Source organism: Protopterus annectens, chromosome 8.part0 (genome assembly GCF_019279795.1).
Source record: "Protopterus annectens isolate FY-2018-M chromosome 8.part0, PAN1.0, whole genome shotgun sequence".
Lineage (NCBI taxonomy): Eukaryota > Metazoa > Chordata > Ceratodontiformes > Protopteridae > Protopterus > Protopterus annectens.
This window is the reverse complement of record NC_056741.1, coordinates 363,404,258-363,419,147: the sequence shown is the minus strand read 5'-3', so window position 1 is coordinate 363,419,147 and position 14,890 is coordinate 363,404,258. Positions and strand designations below refer to the sequence as shown.

The following is a 14,890-nucleotide window of genomic DNA, read 5'->3' as shown; positions in this document are numbered from 1 at the left end:
CGTTTTATGATGGGGAAGAGACAAGCCCCCCCCCTGCACCCCCTACCCACACTCCCAGCTACTTACATATACCAACTCAGAGATCACACTACAGCAGAAGAAAGAGCAAATACACAATTCTCATTGTAATGCGATCTCACACAAACTCAACAGCCTTTATATATATTGCAAAACTCCTTCTCCAAGTTTACAATTCAGCCACCATGCTTTGCAATTGCTATATAAACACAAGCGCATTTTCATCATAGCTATCATTCCACCAAAAATAGGTGACCCTTTAGTACCATATAGACTAGAACAATTAAACAGATTAAAAGCTTGCCAGGGTGTTGTTATTATCTCTGTCTCTCTCATCGGTGGTTGTAACACGTTTGTCAACTGTAATTCTAACCTTCCAAATGAAACATGAACTCACAGTTATCATCTCAAACCTTTCATCTGGTGCAAGCAAGCTACAAATCTGGCAAAATATAATTTTTATATTTAGACTCTGCTTGTTCAAACTGCATTTGCATTGTGTAACACTCACCAGAACAGGCTAGCTCCTCATAATTGAGTTTAACCAAAGCAATAATTCTCCAAATAAGTCATTACATTCCTTTGTGCAATACATATTCTCTGGCTATCAGAAACCGTAACTTGAGTTCTGTTTTCTGCTAGACATATTACTTTGCTTTCTTTCCAACAGGTTAAGTTTAAGCAGCAAGGTTGTCTCAGTTCTCATACCCAACTTATGGAACAAGCTTCCTAATCAACTTGTAACAGTCCTGGTTCTCACAGCATTGCATGCACCAAGCTATAAACATACAATGAACACATTGCTTCCTATAAAAGACTAACTTCTGGCATTTCCCGTACATAGTACCCCCTCCCCTTATGCTGAACAAATGATCCACCTAATGACTTAGTAATAATCTAGCTGAATTTGTTAGGATCCCTCCTGCCCCATCATGTTCTCTCTCCATCTCAATAATTCCTTCTGCTATATGAAATCAGGTAGAGTAACTACGTTCAGATTTATTTCAGTAACTCCTTGTTTTGTACAGTTTCATTCACCCTAATCATTCTGCTACCTGCTATTTCGTACTTCACTAATGTCTACCTACAGATTGTAACTTGTGTACCATTTCCCCTTATAGATCTCTGTCTCTTATACCCTTGGTATTCATGGATCACTGTATCCTTTACTTCTTGTAATCCTTGATGCAAGTTTCATAAAGTCCTTATACTAATTTGTGGATCAGAGTTTCAAAACCCTGTCTTATTCATGAGTCGTAATCCCATACACAATTCATATTCAAGCCTCAGAAATGTGTACATCCTATCTATATGTTCATGGATCATAGTTTCAAACAACCTTCTTATTTATTCATGGGTCAAGGTGTAAAACACCCTTCTTATTCATAGGTTCATAGGTAAGTACTAGGCTATCTGCCCAGGGGCATTTATAAGCCTAGCCACAGAGTGATGGCTTTCGCCTCCCCATTAGATTAGTAACCTGGGCCTCTGTCCAACAGGGCTCCTGAAGTGATCCCAAGGTAGAACTTAAGATTACCCATCCACTCATCAAGATTTCTCTTGAAGAAGGTCAGAGAGGAGCTCTGTCAAATATGGATTGGGATTCTATTCCAGAGTGAGGGGAGTCGCTGGGGCAGGAATCTATCCCTCCAGTATGTCCTGTTTATTGTTGTGCATAGGTTCAAGTCGCTAGAACGAGTGGTTCTGAGCGATCTCGTTTTTTTGAGATGAAACATGTCCATTAGTTCAGGGTTTGACATGGCCCTATAGGTCAGGCATAGGTCACCTCTGAGCAGACGGTAAGTGACTGAGAAGAGCTGGAGCTTTTCTAGTCGTGCTTCATAGGGTAATTGTTTAAGGCCCTTAATCCTCTTAGTGAGGTACTTCTGTGGTCTTTCTAGTTGTTGCAGGTGTCTAGTGAGGTACATCCCAAATGGGGCATGGTACTCTATTATGGGCCTAATGAGTGAGGAGTAAAGGGGCACAATCACCTCCTTGGATCTGGATGAGAAACCCTTTGTGATCAGGTGTGCCACATAGAAGGACTTTCTGACCGTTTTGGCTATGTGGTTCTCAAAGGAGAGCATGCTATCTACTTGGGTACCCAGGTCCCTAATTACTTCTTCTGTACTTAGTGGATTCCCATCTATGTGGTAGTTTGCAGGTACTTTGTTTTTCCCAAATGGAATTACTATGTATATTTTGGCATTTAGCTTGAGGCCGTGACTTTGACACCAGGTGTTTGTCTCTGAGAGACCCTTTTGCAGGATGTCTGTGTCAGCCAGAGAGTCAATTATTGCACCCAATTTACAGTCATCTGCGAACTTGGTTAGCCACAGTCCCTCTGCATTTGCCTGTACTTCGGAGAAATATATACCAAACTGGAGGGTTCCCAGGACTGACCCCTGTGGGACTCCGCTTGTGACTGGTTTAGAGTCAGACATGGCGCCTGCCACTCTTACCGTGTGGGTTCTGTCTGAGAGCCAATTGGCAACCCATCTCGTGACATGGGGGTTGATATTTAAGCTGGTGATTTAAGCTGTTGAGTTTGTCTATGATTCCTGAGTGTGGGATGGTGTTGAACGCCTTAGCAAGGTCCAGATATGCTGTGTGGACCACCTTCCCTTTATCTATGGCCTTTGTGACCTGTTTCGAAGAAGTCGACCAAGTTCAGGAGGCAAGATCTGCCTTTAACAAAGCCGAACTGGGTGGGTCCAGTGTCTGAAGGTTCCCAATGTCCCTGTTAATGAGCTCCATGACAATGTGTTCCATGGCTTTGCAGACCAAACTAGTCAAGCTTATAGGGCGATAGTTCCCAGGGCCAGTTGTGGCACCACCTTTGTGGAGTAGTATGACTGTTGCTGTACGCCATTCTTTGGGTACATAGCCTGTAGAGAGGCTGAGTTTGAATAGTGTTTTGAGATGGGGGGTTAGTTCAATTTGAAGCTCGTGTAAGACACAACCTGGGATACCATCTGGTCCCATTGATGCTGTGTTTTTGCCTTTGCAAGGGCTGTCTTTACTTGTGTGTCTGAGATATCTGGGGCGCTGCATTCTTCTGGGATGGGTGCTAGCCCCTTTGGTGGAGGGGGGGTGAAGTTTGCACTGAACTTGTCAGCCAGGATGTTGGCAATGTCAGTTGGTTCAGTGCATTTATGGCCATTATGCACTAGCTCGGAGCATATCTGAGAGCTTGCCCCTAGACTCTTGACATAGTTAAAGAAGGCCTTGTGGTTATCCTTAGAGTCATTGGCTATTTTTCTTTTGAAGTTGGCCTTGGATGATTTAATGAGGGAGCGCAGTTTTTTTACTGATGTTAATCAGAGATGCCTTCTTATTTTGGGATTTTGTTCTATCTTGCAGGAGTTTCCTCCTTCTGTTGTAAAGTTTATTTATGGCCTGGGTCCACCAGACTGGCTTCCTCTTTTTTGAGGAGTTGGTCTTGGTTTTACTTGGGATGGCTCGGTCCATGCATTCTTGAAGGTGTTCATAGAATGCGCTTGTAAAGGATTCTGCCGATGGGTCATCATTTTCCATTTGATTGGGAGCTTTGAAACTTCCCACATCGGTCTTGAGGAGTGTGAAATTAGCTTTAGAGAAGTTTTTTACCTTAATTTCCTTGACTGGGGGAGGGGGGGGTGTGGATGTCCAGTGTGATTAGTTTGTGATCTGATCTTACCAATGATGGGTTTACCTCAGGTGTGGAACATAGGTTCCCCATGTTGGTGATGACCAGGTCCAGTATGTTGTCAGCTCTTGTGGGAGTGATGACCAGCTGTTCCAGGGCGTTTGAGGTTTATAAACTCAAGGTAGCGTTGGGCTAGGGCGTTTGAGCTTGAGTAGTTTTCCCAGTCAATGTTTGGATAGTTGAAGTCACCCAGTAGCATGGTGTTGGGTAGAATCTTCATACTTTCTAATGTTCTCAGGAATGCTGCGTGAGGGTCCTGAGACAAGGTGGGAGATCTGTAGCAAGCTATAAATTGAACAGTCAATTTACCCACTGTCAATTGCACTTGGATGGTCTCAGATTCCGCATGCTGCGCTACTAGCCTGGAGGTGTGGGTGTTCTTGATGAATATGGACACACACCCTCCTTTTGTGTTCCCGTCCTGGTTTTGGGACCTAAAGGTATGGTAGGAGTTATAGCCTGGTAGTGCTGGGGTGCTCTCTGGAGCCTTGAACCAGGTTTCTGTCACTGCACATACATCAATTTCTTCAATACTAAGGAGAGCCTCGAGTGTGTGCATTTTGATGTTTAGACTTCTGGCATTGAGCAGCATTACCCTCAGTTTTTGTTTATTATTGTTGTTTATGGACGCGGGTTTGTCTTTTGAGCCTTGCCTAAAAAAGTCAGTATTGGGGCGGCAAGAGTCTTGGCCAGTATTCGAAAGCCCAGGGGCGACAGGTGCAAGCCATCTCTGGCGAAGCAACGTTGCTTGTCAAGCATGTCATCCCAGGCTGACAAGTACTGGATCCCCTTTGAATGACACCAGTACTTTAACCAATTGTTGAAACTGATCATTTTTTCTTCGTATGCTGGCATCCTTTTGGGTGAGGGCAGGATGCTACTCAGTCATACCAGCCTGGGCTACATGGTCAGAGAGCTCCTCAATGTCTCTTTTCATGTAGTCTAGGGAGGTACGTCTCATGTCATTTATGCCAACACGTACAATAACAGAGTCATTTCTGTACTTATTGTGGAGTGACCTGAGTGCATGTGTTATGTGGCAGATTCTGGCACCCGACAGGCAGCTTACGGTAACCTTCTCCTTGTTCAGTCTAGTGAGTGCGATGTCTGTGTGCCTGATGATAGAATCACTGATTACTAGTGTGTTAGGTGTGTTATTTAGCCTTAGGGGCTGTTTTTGCTTGGCACACTGACATTGTGACGTATGTGTTACCTGGTTTCTGTTGTGGGGTGGGGGTTGCTTGGGTGTATGCTTAGGAGGTCTCTTGTTGTTTAGGCAGGTTCTTATTTAGAGCCTCTGAGTATGTTTTTGCGTGTTTCTGAGAGTTGTTTGCTGGTGAACTATGGCGGGTCTATGTGAGTCTAGTAATGTGGTGCTAGTGTTGCCCTTCTCCTTGTGACTGGATGATCCAAGTCGTGGGTTGAGAGAGCTTAGCCTCCAGCTTGGCTGTGTAGCTGCATCTCTCACATATGTTTGTGTTGGTTGGGAGGAGGAGGGGGTTGTCTGTGTACATGAGGCATTTATAACATTGCCTCAGGATGCCCAGATTCACCAGCTGGACCGGAGAGTACACCTGAAGCTGTCCCTTGAACATGCCTGAATAGATGGTTGGGACTGTATTGCTGATTGGATCAGTAAAGAGCCGTATACTTCCTGAGTATAGGGCTGAAGTGCCAGCTATAAGATAGTGCTAGTTTTAGTGAGTTTTAGTAAGTGCCAGTCTTAAATTGCCTTATTTCTAGTGCTGGGTTGAAGTGTATCAAGTTTCAAGGGAAAAAACTGAAATGCAGACTTCGTGGAGCCTGGAATAGTTTAACCGCAGCTAAACAGCACTGCGCAGTACACAAACCTGCACTAAGCGTTTTTTATACCAGGGAGATCAAAAGGATAGAAATTAGCCCAAAATGGCCAATGAGCTACAAGTTGCTGTATTGGGACCACTCCTACAGGGACAGATAGGCTGCTCAGAGTTCCCTCTCTCACAGTGAACAAGGAAGCCACCTAATTATCCAAGTGTGATATGGGCAACACAGGAACCTTTACCATAGTCCTGGATTCAGTAAAGCCTGAAAACTGGACTAGACTAGTTCAGAAAGGTGGGAAAACAAGGACTTTTTTTGTTTTTTTGTTTTTTTCAGAAACAACAGAAATGCACAGCTTAAATTACTTTAAGTACACAGAGGAGGCTAGCGAACTTGAGTGTGTAGCCTGCGACTGTGTTACAGGTAACTTAAATGCAAAAATGACAAACAGTAGCTTTTTTCAAGTGCAATAAAGAAATAAGTACAGTAAGCAATGCAGATATCACTAGGGATCCACAGAAGCACTGAAAAGCCACGTTTTAGGCAGGATTAGCATTTCAGGGAAACAACAAGCAAAAACAATACTTAATCAAGTCCAAAGTCTCTCTTTTGTCTCTCGGCCGCTTGTAGGACTCTGCAGGGCACCATGAGGAGCTTGCTGAGCTGTATCAAATGGAATGTGCTGCAGTGGGACTCGAACTGGGAATGCCTGCACGTGAGGCGAATGCTCTGCCACTACACTATTGCTATGCTATTCATGGATCATGATGTCATATAACCTTATTCTGGGCTCCGAGTTTCAAACACCCTTCATATTCTTCATTGCACAGATCCTTTTTATTCATGGATTACAGTTTCATGTATCTTTCGCACATAAGAATGACAGTTTCACATGCTCTTCATATTCATGGATCATAGCCTCCTATATCCTTCCAATATCAGATCACAATCTTGTATACTCTGCCCAGTTACAGAAATTATTCTCAAACATCACACCTAAAACAGTCACATTATCATACCATTTCCTGTACACATTACTAAAGCTTTACATCTCCCTAACGTTTACTTACCCATACCCACTAAAACACTTTCCACCTTTGCAATGTACATTCCACATTGTATTCCGCAAAGGGAAACACTGCTGGACACTCTTGAAACAACAGCAGATTTGCCATTAATCCAGCCATACTGAAACTGATAGTGCACTATTACTACACTAAGATGACCATCTACCAAGCTAGTAGGGCAGCCTATCAAGCCTCTAAAGCTACTGCTAATCTCTACACAAACATAGGCTTCATTTTCCTGTACCTTACTCAAATAGTCACCATTCACTGATGATCTGTGTAAATCAGCTTCCTAATCTGTGAGGCCCATTAACTTACAGAGCTGTCTGCCTGCAAAACATTTTATAACTACTTATGGTTAGCTTACTTCTGTTTGACTGAGTATACATTGCCTAGCAACTTGAAACATTGCTTGTCTTCTTGAAGCAAAGATTCTTTGTATCACTAAACTATTTGCTTCATATAATAACTACCTACTTTACAGTGTCTGCCTTAGGAGTACCTGACTGTAGTCAGAGCTGAAAAGGGCCCATAGTGATTAGTATACTCAATGTGCACATAAACTTTTTAATATTCAAGTGAAGCAGGTAAGGTAAAATGTTGCAGTTTGTGCGCCCTTTGCATAAAGTACATTCACTGACCACTGAAAGCTTAAGACAGTTAATCTCATTGGGGAATTCTTGCTGCTTATACACTTATCAGTATCTGGAAGGACACTGCACTAGAGCTATTTATGTTAACTAGACATTGTCATACAAAGACATTGAGTCATGCCACTCATCTATCTGTTCAGAAAAATCAGTTTAAGATTATAATATTTAAACATTTTGTTCTATAAAATGCACAGTTCCTACTCTGGTGGGAAGTCATGACTGGATACCTGCAGTTCCTAATGTAGAAAAATGTTCTTTTCACAATAACATTTTTGCTTGACTGTAGAAAGACCTGTGCTTATTTTTTGTTTCAGATTGAATATGCCTTCTCCAAGTGGTGTTCGACGTCGCAAGTCAAAGCTAGTCAACTCCTGTAAGTAACAGTTATAACTTTATAGTCTTATTTCTACATTCATAAAACCAAAATTTCATGTGGTAGGGATTGTTTTTGATTATTGCATTACAAATATGAAAAAAGCAAGAGCTGAACATATAAGGAACCTTTTTATCATGTTTTAAGAAATGCATACTATGATCGACAGTTAAGGTTAATGATCTGGTGCTAAAGGTGTGTATCCATCTACATCCCTGATGTAGGAATGGGCTAAAGGGAATGCAGAAGGCTTACTTACAATATGAAACACCCATGCAGCGGTGTGCTCTTCTTCCTCAGTAGATAGAGTGGGGCTGCACTGGCTAAGAGTTGCTTATTTCTGAAAGTACTGCCTACAGTACCAGGATGTCAGGCACATTAGCGAGACTGCATGCTTACTGTGGTATCATTAGCGAGACTGCATGCTTACTGTGGTATCATTAGCGAGACTGCATGCTTACTGTGGTATCATTAGCGAGACTGCATGCTTACTGTGGTATCATTAGCGAAACTGCATGCTTACTGTGGTATCATTAAGCCTCAGTGCATGACCCCTCTTTCTCATCTTTGGTTGCAGTACAGAAGATGGTGTGATAAAATTTAAGAAATGTCATCTGGAAAAATGAAGTGATGGGGGCAAAGTAGGCAAAAAGAATGGACACAGTGCAGCTAGGGGTATAATGGCCTTTGAAGGAAAATAAAGTTGACAATGCATGTGTCATTGGGATTTCATGCAGTCACGTAACCCTGGAGATAGTTATTAGTTAGCACTTTTACATAGTATTACTACATTTACTACCCTGCAAAAACATGACATGGTATATATGTCTCTGATGCCCATTCCTGTACTGTTCGTGTACAGTGCAGCACAATGCATTGTCAAGTACATTCCGGTCACTGCTAAACTACCATTCTTTCATAACCAAGCATACTATGAAAGTAACATCATTGTATGAAGAGGCACACAGTGAGGTAACTTACTCTGATTTAAATTACAAAAAAATAAGAAAAGACGTTCTCTCATTTCTGCATTTCTTTACAGCCTTACAGAGGGTATATGTGGATGGAGTTTAATGTCCTTGAAGTAGCATTTGTTCATCAGAGATGTTTTTGCCTTTATTCTCACAGTGTATTATATTAGGCATGGAGTTACCCTGCATATGACTATGAGTATAAAGCTGTTCCCATTTGACTCTGCCAACAGTGGTTATGCACATGACAGCTGGAAGACTTCATTCAGAGCAGTCTCATTGTTAATGGCAAAACCTTCTGCTGTTTGCTTGCATTCTGTAAACAATGGGAGTTATGGCATAAGTCAGGATTTTTAGAATTGTACACTATCTTTCAAAATGTAGCCTGCCCAACAAATACAGCCCCACCTTTCTGAGTACATTTTTCCTTATAGCACAGCTTGCCATTCTGGCAAAAAATCTTAATATGAAAATATGAAAGGCTTAATTAAGCAAAAATAAATAAGTAAATAAATAAATAAAATAAGAAATAAAAAACATTAGTCAACCTTATCACCACATAACCATAAACAGTGGTAAATACGGAAGGGAAGTTTTTTTTAATTCCATATGTATCATGTAATGACATATGTCTAGCTGGGTTCCTGCTGTATGATTGAACTGATACAATGTTAAATGGCAGAACCTCAAAGTACAGAATACTGAAACGGCTTGTCATCAGAAAACTGGTATTTTCTAAGGATTGGGGTGTTTACTCGTTCCCAAATCTGGAGCTATCTCAGAGTTAGTATATATATTATATGCAGGGGTTAGGGGACCTGGGGAGGCTTGCATATATATTTTATTTCTTATCACTGTTTTTCAATGTTTATAGGAAGGAAGGGATAGCTTGTAGACAAGAAGATTTACTTTGTTTTATATTTTGAGTTTTACCTTTAGTTTTCACTATTTGTTGTTAGAAAGGGATAAGTTTTAGACAGTCAAAGTCTTAAGAAAGCTAAGGGATCTAGTCAGCTATAAAGTCATACAGACTGCAGAGCTCATCTAAACAATCCTGTCTTGGTTTGTGGTTTATTGATCTTTACTGTTAAAAAGAGGTGCGACTGCAACTGTTAGTGAGCAGAAGGTAATGCGTAAACAAATTCCAGCTTTTGTCTGACTTTCAGAACTTGTATGGTCAGAGCAACAACTTTAATGTACTTACTTTAATATTTAGTTGTATATTGTTTGTGTGATTTTTCTTACCAAAGTTGATTTAAGTTCTCTCTGAATTCTGTGTAACTGATTTTAATTATTCTTTTCTTTATTATTTTTTATTCATTTGAAGCGGAATGCGGATTACTTAAATGAAGATACCATTAGTGATTTGCCAAACCACAAATGTCTTGTACAGTATAATAAATGCTATGTATATTTAAAGGTAACACCTGATAACACTGATGATCTGTGTTCCTCATGTCAAAAGTTGGACGATAATCCAGACTTACTAATGACAAATACACTTGTGCAATTGGCACAGCTTGGAGTACCGTTGTTACATATATTAATGACTGGACTGGAGAGGGAGATAATGTTAGACAAAGAGCTGTGTTTATTGTCTACATAGCAGGCCTTAGGCATAGGCCAACTAGGTGGCTGCCTAGGGCGCCCCTCTAGCAGGGGTGCTTTTCCAGTGAACTGGATGGTGTAGATAGACCAGGATGAGGGCACCAGGTGGTGTGTGGGAGGTGCTGTGGAGCCCTTTTGTTTAGGGCACCACTTGACCTAAGGCTGACCCTGATTGTCTGTAAAGATCAGTCGACCCATATTAAACAAGATGATGCCCCTGACAACTTTGGAATTCTGGATACAAGTATTCAGCAATCTGAGGATTCAGAGTGTTTAGATGGAAATAAAAAAAACAAAAGGAGGAAGTTCACAACACATAAGGAAGAAAAAGAAACTGATAAATGTCTGTAAAATAATGATAATATTGTACATACTAAAAAGGACATTGTTTTGTTATGTAAAGCAATCGATTACATTTAAGAAATGTCATCTGGAAAAATGAAGTGATGGGGGCAAAGTAGGCAAAAATAATGGACACAGTGCAGCTAGGGGTATAATGGCCTTTGAAGGAAAATAAAGTTGATAATGCATGTGTCATTGGGATTCCATGCAGTCACGTAACCCTGGAGATAGTTATTAGTTAGCACTTTTACATAGTATTACTACATTTACTACCCTGCAAAAACATGACATGGTGTATATGCCTCTGATGCCCATTCCTGTACTGTTCGTGTACAGTGCAGCACAATGCATTGTCAAGTACATTCCAGTCACTGATAAACTACCATTCTTTCATAACCAAGCATACTATGAAAGTAACATTATTGTATGAAGAGGCACACAGTGAGGTAACTTACTCTGATTTAAATTACAAAAAAATAAGAAAAGACATTCTCTCATTTCTGCATTTGTTTACAGCCTTACAGAGGGTATATGTGGATGGAGTTTAATGTCCTTGAAGTAGCATTTGTTCATCAGAGATGTTTTTGCCTTTATTCTCACAGTGTATTATATTAGGCATGGAGTTACCCTGCATATGACCATGAGTATAAAGCTGTTTCCATTTGACTCTGCCAACAGTGGTTATGCACATGACAGCTGGAAGACTTCATTCAGAGCAGTCTCATTGTTAATGGCAAAACCTTCTGCTGTTTGCTTGCATTCTATGAACAATGGGAGTTACGGCATAAGTCAGGATTTTTAGAATTGTACACTATCTTTCAAAATGTAGCCTGCCCAACAAATACAGCCCCACCTTTCTGAGTACATTTTTCCTTATAGCACAGCTTGCCATTCTGGCAAAAAATCTTAATATGAAAATATGAAAGGCTTAAGCAAAAATAAATAAGTAAATAAATAAATAAAATAAGAAATAAAAAACATTAGTCAACCGTATCACCACATAACCATAAACAGTGGTAAATACGGAAGGGAAGTTTTTTTTAATTCCATATGTATCATGTAATGACATATGTCTAGCTGGGTTCCTGCTGTATGATTGAACTGATACAATGTTAAATGGCAGAACCTCAAAGTACAGAATGCTGAACCGGCTTGTCATCAGAAAACTGGTATTTCTTAGGATTGGGGTGTTTACTCGTTCCCAAATCTGGAGCTATCTCAGAGTTAGTATATATATTATATGCAGGGGTTAGGAGACCTGGGGAGGCTTGCATATATATTTTATTTCTTATCACTGTTTTTCAATGTTTATAGGAAGGAAGGGATAGCTTGTAGACAAGAAGATTTACTTTGTTTTATATTTTGAGTTTTACCTTTAGTTTTCACTATTTGTTGTTAGAACGGGATAAGTTTTAGACAGTCAAACTCTTAAGAAAGCTAAGGGTTCTAGTCAGCTGTAAAGTCATACAGACTGCAGAGCTCATCTAAACAATCCTGTCTTGGTTTGTGGTTTATTGATTTTTACTGTTAAAAAGAGGTGCGACTGCAACTGTTAGTGAGCAGAAGGTACTGCGTAAACAAATTCCAGCTTTTGTCTGACTTTCAGAACTTGTATGGTCAGAGCAACAACTTTACTGTACTTACTTTAGTATTTAGTTGTATATTGTTTGTGTGATTTTTCTTACCAAAGTTGATTTAAGTTCTCTCTGAATTCTGTGTAACTGATTTTAATTATTCTTTTCTTTATTATTTTTTATTCATTTGAAGCGGAATGCGGATTACTTAAATGAAGATACCATTAGTGATTTGCCAAACCACAAGTGTCTTGTACAGTATAATAAATGCTATGTATATTTAAAGGTAACACCTGATAACACTGATAATCTGTGTTCCTCATGTCAAAAGTTGGACGATAATCCAGACTTACTAATGACAAATACACTTGTGCAATTGGCACAGCTTGGAGTACCGTTGTTACATATATTAATGACTGGACTGGTGAGGGAAATAATGTTAGACAAAGAGCTGTGTTTATTGTCTACATAGCAGGCCTTAGGCATAGGCCAACTAGGTGGCTGCCTAGGGCGCCACTCTAGCAGGGGTGCTTTTCCAGTGAACTGGATGGTGTAAATAGACCAGGATGAGGGTACCAGGTGGTGTGTGGGAGGTGCTGTGGAGCCCTTTTGTCTATAGCACCACTTGACCTAAGGCTGACCCTGATTGTCTGTAAAGATCAGTCGACCCATATTAAACAAGATGATGCCCCTGACAACTTTGGAATTCTGGATACAAGTATTCAGCAATCTGAGGATTCAGAGTGTTTAGATGGAAATAAAAAAAACAAAAGGAGGAAGTTCACAACACATAAGGAAGAAAAAGAAACTGATAAATGTCTGTAAAATAATGATAATATTGTACATACTAAAAAGGACATTGTTTTGTTATGTAAAGCACCGATTACAGGGAATGATAACATTTTTCTGTCAGAAAACCTTCAGTCTTACAGAAAAAGCCAGCATGTTTCCAAAAGAGAAGGTAGAAAAAAGAGGCAAGGGGCAGGTGAAAAGGAAGAAATCAAAATTGAATGTGGATGGATTGAAGAATATTACTGTAAGAAAAATGTTAACAACATGGCTCAAGATACGGATGTACAAAGCCAGCTGGATGAGAAATATGTGCTTGCAAATGCAATACATAATGAAAAAGAGGGATCAATTCGGCTTTAAAAAGATTTAAGTATTTTTTTCTACCTTCCTAACTGCGACTGCATATTCTCTCCGAAAAGCGAGTTTTCTGACTATCTGGGATCTGCAAAGCATTGTTTTTCTGCATTTTTTGTGTCTGCACTTTTAAAAGTTGTATTTTTGCCTTGTTCAAGTGTTGTATGCTACACATTCAATTGCACTAGCCTATTTAAAGCATTTACTGTGTCCTTGTGCCTAGTTTCTGTTTAGAAAAAAAAAAGAAAAAAAAAATTATCCTTGTTTTCCGCCTTTCCTGAGCTAAAATAGTCCAGTTTTCAGGTCTTAATGAATTCTGGGCTGTGTTATAGTTCCTATGTTGCTCATATCCTTACTTGGATAGGAGGAAGCTTCTCTGTTCACCAGTGAGAGTGGGGAGCTTTGAGCAGCCTATCTGTCCCTGGAGGAGTGGTCTCAGCCCAGTAACTTGTAGCTTATTGGCCGTTTTGGGCCATTTCCTATCTGTTTGAAACTCCCTGCCTTAAAACCTGCTTTAGCGCGGTTTTGCATGATTTTGCGCATCGCGCTACGTCACACAGCGCCATTTAAGCAGTTTTTAAGTATTCCCGGCTCCACAAAGTCTGCTCTTCAATTTTCACCTTAGAACATGTGTGTGTGTGTGTATATATATATATATATATATATATATATATATATATATTGCATATATGCATGTGTGTACATGTGTATATTATATGTAAAATACACATAAATAGAACGTGCTGGAGGGACAGATTCATCATCGGAGACCTCTATGCTGTGGAACAAAATCCCGTACATGTGAGGCAGAGCATTGTTTTTCTGCATTGTTCAAGAGGAATCTTGACCAATGGATAAAATTGCAGATATATTGGCCATTTTGGGCCAGTGTCACTCTTTGAAGAGGCACAGCAAAACCTGATAGGCATAGTTTTTATTCAACCAAAGGGGTGCAAAGCCATTTAACTATGCAGTTTTAACTATTCCCGGCTCCACAAAGTCTGCTCTTCAAATTTTCCCTTAGAACTAGTAAAACTTGCAAAATAAGCACTCAACCTTCATTCTACAGCCCAGCACTTGCTCAAATTTCTCAGTAAGCACTAACTAAGTTTAGCACTACACCCCCCTATATTATACAGAAGTACAAGGCTCCCTATTCGTCCATTCCAGACAATCAATAAATTAGTTCTTTAAACCATCCAGGCATGTCCAAATCGCAGTTTCAGGTATACTCTCCAGTCCAGTTGGTGAATCTGGGAATCCTGAGGCAATGTTACAATTGCCTTATGTACACAGACAACCCTCTCCTCCTTCCAACAAACACAAATATATGTGAGAGATGCAACTATACAGCCAAACTGGAGGCCAGACTCTCTCAACCCAAGACTGGCACAGTCAATCAGGAGGTGAAGGAAAACACTAGCACCACACAACCAGTCTCACGTAGGCAAATAGCACCAGCAAACAAGACATATAAACTCACAAAAACATATGCGGAGGCTCTAAATAAAAATCTACCAAAACAACAAAGACCTCCAAAGCAGACATCCAAGCAACCACTACCACACAACAACATATCACATACTTCACAAAGTCAGTGTGCCACGCAGTCGCAGCCCCCAAGGCTAAATAACACACCTAATACAC

At 40.3% G+C, this 14,890-nt stretch overlaps 1 protein-coding gene across 2 annotated transcripts in view; it reads left to right on the top strand.

The window, feature by feature from the left end:
* The window catches only part of LOC122808811, a 2,021,113-nt gene that overhangs the window by 1,211,501 nt on the left and 794,722 nt on the right, over positions 1 to 14,890 (top strand). For both annotated transcript variants that reach the window (XM_044079872.1, XM_044079871.1), the window contains one exon: positions 7,544 to 7,602. In XM_044079872.1, the coding sequence (XP_043935807.1) occupies positions 7,544 to 7,602 (59 nt within the window). The remainder of the gene's footprint in view (positions 1 to 7,543; positions 7,603 to 14,890) is intronic.